Source organism: Brachionichthys hirsutus, chromosome 11 (assembly GCF_040956055.1).
Source record: "Brachionichthys hirsutus isolate HB-005 chromosome 11, CSIRO-AGI_Bhir_v1, whole genome shotgun sequence".
NCBI classification, from domain to species: Eukaryota; Metazoa; Chordata; class Actinopteri; order Lophiiformes; family Brachionichthyidae; genus Brachionichthys; species Brachionichthys hirsutus.
This window is the reverse complement of record NC_090907.1, coordinates 3,259,408-3,267,735: the sequence shown is the minus strand read 5'-3', so window position 1 is coordinate 3,267,735 and position 8,328 is coordinate 3,259,408. Positions and strand designations below refer to the sequence as shown.

The 8,328-nt window shown below is 43.8% G+C and overlaps 1 protein-coding gene across 1 annotated transcript; it reads left to right on the top strand.

Moving 5' to 3' along the window:
* The first annotated feature begins 6,692 nt into the window (after positions 1-6,692).
* Positions 6,693-7,625, top strand: foxl2a (forkhead box L2a). The gene has a single exon (XM_068745123.1). The coding sequence runs from the start codon at positions 6,693-6,695 to the stop codon at positions 7,623-7,625; it is 933 nt and encodes a 310-aa protein (XP_068601224.1).
* Positions 7,626-8,328: the final 703 nt, after the last annotated feature.

Genomic DNA, 8,328 nt, shown 5'->3' with positions numbered 1-8,328 from the left:
CAGCTCATTGGACTCGTCTTTTCAGCCAGCGTGGTCATTTCTCTTCTTGTTAAAGTTCAGAGGTGTCTCCTGGGGTGTTAATATGTTGGACCACTGAGCTCAGATGAGTCAGAATTCCTGGCAGCCACATCTGAATTTTCCAGCAGCAGTTAGGTGTTTCTGACTGGTCTTTGTGGAGCCACAGAAGCTTCTGCTGCATAACTTTAAACGGTCATCCTCTGCTGGTCGGCGCACTATAGTCAAGGTTAGCACAGCCGCTGCATGTGCTCCCAGAATGTGGATGTTGTGTTGTTGTTGTTGTTGCTTTGTGTTTCTTTGTATTACTTCTCTGGCTTTTTGTTATTGTGGTCATGATGGAGGCAAACGAGCTGGAAGGGTGGAGGTTTGTGCGGTGTGCCGTGCACAAGTCGATCCAACAGCAAATGGCACTCTGCTGCGCGAACATATTGTGTCGTGCATGTGCGTGCGGTTTCAACATCCCATCTTGAAATTACATTCAATGGCTCTGTTTCAACTCAGCAGGGGAGGCATGAAACAACATCGTAAGACGTGACGCACTTGCAGCGTCATGTGTTAAATTAAAACAATGACATTTTTTAACACTGTGGATTTGTTTGTGTTGGTGGTCATTTAGAATAGCCTAATTACCTATAGTCAAAACAATAGATTAACTTAATAAAATGAACTATTTCACTCCATGACACATAAATAATCATTTTTTTTCTTAACTTTACCAGGTTCAATCCCTTTTATGTTGTGTACATGTACCCAAAACATTAAGCTGCGATGCACGGGACCACCAATCAGCAAGATTGTCATTAGCAAAGTATGGACCCTGAGCTTTTTCTGGCTTTTATGAATAATGAAGAGATTTGGAGATAAAGAAGCAACACGAGAACAATACAGAATGCTGATGACAGAGGGAGAGTTGACGCAAATAGAAAAACCATAATGAACAGCTGGCGTTCAGTGGAGACTGTCTGGCTTCCCGTTGTTCGCTTTCCATGCAGCGATTAGATAACATCTCTTACCTTATTCACTGCAGCCCACATACACTCTGCCCTATTGTACACGGGTAGACTGGCACGTTAGAGAAAGGAAGAATAATGCGGCGCAGTTGCCCCAACAACACCGTGATTCAAAAGGAAGGCTGGAAGGTGTGCAAGGGCCAGGAAAAGAAATGCATCAACAAAGCACACACACACACAAAAAAGCCAAATGTTCTCAAAAGAAGTGCACAAAGTTAGGATGACGCCAGTGCGAAGATGGCATGAATGTGTCGTAGCAAAGAGCCACGGTGACACATCCGCCGTGTCTGATATCGTTTCTGACACCAGGACCACCAGAGCGGATTCGCACCACCAGCACGCCTCTGATGTTCTGCCCCATTAACGCACACCGTCCTCACATGCAGCTCAACTGGACCCTGCATTCACCTCCGATTCCCCTCCGATTTCCAAGTTCAGAATATCCTGCCTGCACGAGGGCGGCGTGTGAAGACGAGTTTGATACACTCACCCATAGGACGTAATTAATAAACACGTCCGTGTACGCATGAGAGCGATTAATGGCAGCGTGTGAGTTGCTAACAAGCCAGCATTTGAGCGCTGTCCTCATGTTCCTAGTCAGGCCCATGGGCCTCGATCTGTCTGCAGGGTGTCAGCTGGCAGCCATGTTTGTTTGCCCAGCGAGGTACGCTACCTGTGTAATTACCTCTAACGAAGTGACTTGTTTTGATTTGGCCTGAAATCGAATCCCCCCCCCCCCCCCCACAGCCAGGATGAAGACGTGGACGTGGCTCTGAGGCATAACTTGAGGATTTTCAAGTGTGACTTCTTAAGTTGTCTCAGGCATTGAGGAAGTTTGTGAGGAGGCGATGGAATCCGCCCTGAGTTTTGATAATCACCGGCTCATCTTCTCTTTTCCTCTTTATCCCTCTTGTGAATACGCTCTGCACGCACGCGCACGCACACACACACACATGCAAAATACGTGTCAACTCTCCACCGGCTCCATCCTACTTGCAGCACACGTATAGTCTTGCTTCTGTGAATCGTTTAGGCACTGGCAGCAGTTCAAGAAAGCCTCAAAGGGAATCTCGTTGGCAGGAGGCTGCAGCTCTTCACCTCTCTGTGAAGGTTAGCGATGGCTCTCCTCTGCTCTGTCCTCTCCAACCCCCCCCTGTGAATGCCCACTTTTTCTTTGCCGTCATTTCAGTCTTAATGTTTCATGCCAGTTTATTTTTCTTTTATTCCGATCGCTGTGTGCCGTTGAAAGTGTTTCTGTGAAGTTACTCTGCACAACCTTGACCTGTAGGTTTCCTGCAGCCAATAAGATACCAGCGGGGCCTCAGCATTGGAGTTATTGAAAGGTGATGGTGGGATACAGGTGTGGGGGGGGGGGGGGGGTTGAAGGACAGGCTTTGGATGAAGGAACCGTCCAGCAGAACATCCTTATTTTAAGCCATTTACTGGACAATGCGTACAAAAGTCAACACCTCAAACGTCAGACAGTGTGACCACATGCATGCCCCCCCCCCCCCCCCACTCCCACCTACATCCCCCTGAGACTGCGTTAATCTATGTGGGTGGGGATGTAAAGGAGATAAGTGGAATGTGGTGGTCACTGTTTATTTGCTCTATCTTTCTCTTCTTTCTAAAAGGAACAAGGCCCATGTTGGAGCCGCTGCATGAGGGCTGAGGGTACTTCCTTCTTCCGCTGCTGTCTTCCTCCTCCTCACCTTGTGCCCTTTAACCCCCACCCAAAATTCTCCCATGTGCTTCCTGTGCCTCAGAAGGATTCCATTGAGGAGAGGCAGGGTCTTGTTGATGTTTAATCATGCAGGTAAGCCAGAGAGCCAGATGTAAATGAAACGGAGACGCATGGAGATCAAACTGGGACAACCAGTGAGAGATGTCCCACAGCCTCAGAGCAGATGGCCATGGCTTATAGAAAAGGCTCATCTAATATTCTGATGACTTCTAAAGTTTTTTTTTTTTTTTTTTATTCACTTATGATTAGGATGTGTGCATGTGAGTTACTAAAAGTGCTCAGGTATACTTTAAATTAATAAGGCAAGCTAAGTCAGGTTATAACTAAATTAATTGTCATTTAAGACAACAGAAAAATATTTTTTTAATATTAGCTTTAATTCATAAAGCCTCAAGGAAATTCTTAAAAAATACAATAAAAAATAAAGTAATAGTACCTTTATCATTATTATTATTATTATTATTATTATTGTCAGGTACTCGTATTTTTATGTAACCATTTCATCATAAAATAATGGAATTATTACAAAAGATACTTCAGGTTATGATTAAGAAGGGAATTTGTATTACAATATATTATTAATAATGATTTGTAGTTATGAATTATTATTAAAATTGTTATTATTACTTTTATTTTGATGATGATGATGATGATTATTTTTATTATTATTATTATTATTATACATTTATATGATCATTTTCTTTCCCCCGTTTACCTCGCCCTGTCTTGTTATCCGGTTGACCCAGCGCATTCCACCCGCACGCCCGATCATAAACATCCTAGTCCTGGACCTGAGAGAGCAGGAAGTGAAAGAGGACAGGAATTCCACTCTTTGAAATTACATTATTTATGGACGATTTAAATGACTGCCCTTCAGTTTATTGCGCACACACACACACACACACACAAACACACACACACACACACACGACACACACACAAACTGTAAATATGTGTGGAAGTCTGTGTGACTGCATGAGTGTGAGGCATTTAAGCATGTTTTTATGTTTCTATTGAAAAGATATTCCGGTGATGGATATTCAACCAAGAAGAAAACACGGACTCTTCTCTGTGATAACTTTCTGCTATTACGCGCATGTCGCTCTCACGCATGTCCAGCATGCAGAATGCACTGCACACGATACGGGGGAGTGCACATATGATGCATTACAGCGACTTGTGCATTTAAAACTTTTGATAGTCCTGTATATACGGCCTTTCAAAGCAGATTTTATTATGGTGAAAATATTTCAGAAGCGGACCGAATGTCACGTTTCACAAATAAACTTTATATTCAGATCAAACTTCCATAAGGCCACTGTAATAAGGTCGATTTATAATGCATTTATTTTGTTTAATTTATTAAAGTATTAGCTTATAGGTTTATTTAAAACCTTACCATACGAAAGCAGGCTGTACTATCAAATTAACATTCCTCAGAGACTCAATGGAGCTTCCATCCAGCTCTGGTTTCAGGGTCTGTTTGTTTGCGGATCGTCAACGCGCTAGTTTCCAGCTTTGTCGTGACCTGGCGCGCGCGCGACTGCGGCGGCTCACTCACGCGCGCAGTAATTTAACAGGTAGAGGCTAAAGAAGGAGAGGACCGAACTCGGGCCCTGAAAGACTCAATGATTTTAACCTGGGGAGACACGTCGAGGAAATGTTGTTTGATATATGCGGGGAATAACTGGTCAAATTAACTAAAGCATTGGCTTGAGCTGTTGTGATTAAATTTGAATAGGCAGTGTGATTGTAATAATTCAAAAAAATAACTGGGTAACATTATTATAGTGTGTTAATAAGCTTTGAGGCCGGGTAAAGCCACATCTAGGCTTTTTTTTTAGCCTAAATATAAACTATAACTGTTTTCAAGGTGATTTACGGAGGCCAGCAAGGGTCTGAAAAGGTCTACAGCTAAAAGTCTCGTCTCAAAATAAAAATACACTTATTGCGTAGCAAATGCTTTGATTGTTTAACAGTAATACTGAACAATTCGACATTATTTTCATATATTCATTTTTTTTAATGGTATGGTTAATGCAAAATGGTAAACTATAGTAAACAGACCATGTGACAAATCCAGACAAAAAATAATTCAGGACTTCGAAAGAGTTTACCGCCAAAGATGGTTTGCTGAGTCTTGCTTCCATTAGTGCAGAATAGAGAAGACCACAGACAATAAAGAAAAACTTAAATTACTCCCGGAATCATGAGGGAAGCCTAAATATTTAATCAAATAGGATAAAAAATGAGTCTGGGATGTTTAATATGTGCTAAAAGAGTATGCAAGTGTTATTATTTTTATTTTCTGCTAAACTAAAATAATGAAAGACCAAAAAAAATTAAGAAAAGTAAGACTAATCTGAATAATTTTACGAATATTATTTTCTCACTATCAAATAAAACTAATATTATCCATGCATTGATTAATAAATATTAACATATCTTATTACTACAACTTTACAGTGGTGATTTGGCTGATCCCTTCCTGTGTTATTTAACCCTTAATTAACATTCTGATGATGTAATGTCTTAACTAAACCAAATAAGGATAAGTAAACACAGCGTGTGTTGAGATGATCTGATCGGCGCTCGTATTAAACATGGTGAAGAAGACATTGAAACAAGGAACAACATCGCCGTGCTTCGCTTGAAACTGTGACTCCGCGGTAATTGCGCGTTGAGAGATCGGTTGGCTCTCACCGTGCGTGCGTGCAGGCTCAGCTGCTGCAGACATGCGTGCAGGGTGATGACACACATGCCAATGCTGTTCCACCTGCACAGAGTCCCAGAGCACGGAAATACACTCCCAGAGAAAGCCGAGGGGACCCTCATGGGTGGCCAGAGAAATGTATACCTCCAGGTTCCCTAATTAAGCAGCACTATCTCCACGTTCTCTTGGATCTGTGGACGCGCAGCCGTTTGGAAATACGCACGGTGAATAAGCAATAAGCCCTCATTTGGCAGTTGAGTCATGTTTATAATTTGAAGAATGTTGTTTGGGACGAATTTTTGCTAAAAACCGTTTGTCCCCGCGATAAAATAAATGTTGCAAATATGTGATCACGCGCACGCGCACACACACTTGGTCTTTTTTTTTTCTGACGTAGTACTGACCCACGAAATAAGGGGGAATATCTTAACAGGATTTCGCCTCTATATATGAATTTCAAGAAATGAAATTGCAATGGCACGTGATATCATTTGAAATAATATTCTAATATTTTCCATCAGTTGATGTACTTTTCGATGTTTTTAAATTCAAATATATAATTAATGGCGACTCCATTAATTTGCATCTGTGGGGTAATTTATTTTTATTGCTATTGTTATTGTTAAATGTCTGTGAATTAAGGACTTTCAACGGAAACAAGACCGTATGGATTTTTTTTGAAATGCTCCTCTTAGACAGGATGTTTGACTGTACTTGTACAGCCCTAACACATTTATTCATCATCATCATCATCATCATTGTGTGTTATTTTGCCCGGGGTGTTACAACGACTCATTTCAACATGCTATAAAACAGCTGATTGTTTTTTTTGTTTGTTGTTTTTTTTTTGCCGTTACCGTTAACCACCCGATGAAAAACGCAATACGAGCTCATCACGACGCACAACGTTGAGGAGGAACGCAGCAAAAGAAGCCTGGAGAAAAAAAAAAAGAGAGGAAAGGGCTGGGCTTACTGACTCAGAAACCACAACTTGGGTTGCGCCTCAGTCAAAAAGCAGTTTAGAAAAAGCCCCGTTGAGAGACGAAGGTCTGGTGGACGTCACCTCCGATTTCTCTTTGCGGTTCGGAGGATCGTTTCCAGTCGGTGCGTCTCCACAACGTTTTGCGCACAGAGGTTTTCAAGCGTCCACTCAAGAGGTTTACTTTTCTGCGCCCGGACTGGATTTGTTTTGGTGCGCTGCAGCGCAATGATGGCCACTTACCAAAACCCGGGGGATGACGCGATGGCTTTAATGATCCACGACACCAATACCACCACCACCAAGGAAAAACCTAAAGAGGAGCCGGCTCATGAGGACAAAGTCCCGGAGAAGCCAGACCCGTCCCAGAAGCCCCCGTACTCCTATGTCGCGCTCATCGCCATGGCCATCCGGGAGAGCTCCGAGAAGCGCCTCACGCTGTCCGGTATTTACCAATACATCATCAGCAAGTTTCCGTTCTATGAGAAAAATAAAAAGGGCTGGCAGAACAGCATCAGACACAACCTGAGCCTGAACGAGTGCTTCATTAAAGTTCCGCGGGAGGGCGGCGGGGAACGGAAAGGGAACTACTGGACGCTCGACCCGGCCTGCGAGGACATGTTCGAGAAAGGGAACTACCGGAGGCGTCGGAGGATGAAGAGGCCGTTCAGACCGCCGCCGACGCACTTCCAGCCGGGGAAATCCTTGTTCGGGGGGGACGGCTACGGCTACCTGTCCCCGCCGAAGTACCTGCAATCCAGCTTCATGAACAACTCGTGGTCGCTGGGCCAGCCGCCAGCTCCGATGTCCTACGCGTCGTGCCAAATGGCCAGCGGCAATGTCAGCCCCGTGAACGTGAAGGGTCTGTCAGCCCCCGCGTCTTACAACCCCTACTCCCGGGTGCAGAGCATGGCCCTCCCCAGCATGGTGAACTCTTACAACGGCATGAGTCACCATCATCATCATCATCATCCCGCGCACCCGCACCATGCCCAGCAGCTGAGCCCGGCCACCGCCGCAGCGCCTCCGGTCTCCTCCAATAACGGAGCGGGCCTTCAGTTCGCGTGCTCGCGCCAGCCCGCGGAGCTGTCGATGATGCACTGCTCCTACTGGGAACACGAGACCAAACACTCGGCGTTACACACGAGGATTGATATTTAAACTTTACCAAATATATATAAACGTCAAATGAGGACTCTGAGAGTCAGAATTTAATTCCTGTGATTTCAAAGCAGAACCAAGAGTATTTTTTTGTTTTTTGTTTGTTTGTTTGGGTCCAGCTGACACCATGTGAGAGCCGATTGGGGGGTAGAGGTGATGTGGAGAAAGTTTTACAGGATGGATTCGGGAGATAAAGAAGTCATCGCGACGCATCAGGTAGCGCAACCTCTGGGAGCCTTTTCGTGCGCCTACTTGGACCGTTTGCATTAAGTTGGAGCCATAATTGCGTCTGAGAAACATTTTCACGTGGATATATTGCTGACATTGTTTCAGCTGAGTGGTTTATTTTTTTTTTTGGCATGCGTATAATGATGTCTTTCAACTTTACGCACGGCTTGTCCTTTCATTGACAAATGAAACGAGAACATTAAATGCCCCCCCCCCCCCCCCCAATTTAGTTAGAGCTTTAGGATGTAATTGAATCAGTGGTCAATTTTGCCTTCATATATAGTAAACTGCACTGAGCAAGGCCCTTCATAGTGAAACGCATCATGACGTCATGATTCTGTTATACTTTGCTGTGGGTTATAAGAACTGAAAGTGTGTAGAGACTCCCACCAATACAGTTCAGGGTTTTTCATATTGATCCCATATGCATGTTTGATATCATTTCCAATATGACGCCAGCCAGTGCCAGATTTTT

Bases quoted from the DNA above. Each gene is read 5' to 3' on its own strand.
- foxl2a (XM_068745123.1), top strand. From the start codon at position 6,693: ATGATGGCCACTTACCAAAACCCGGGGGATGACGCGATGGCTTTAATG.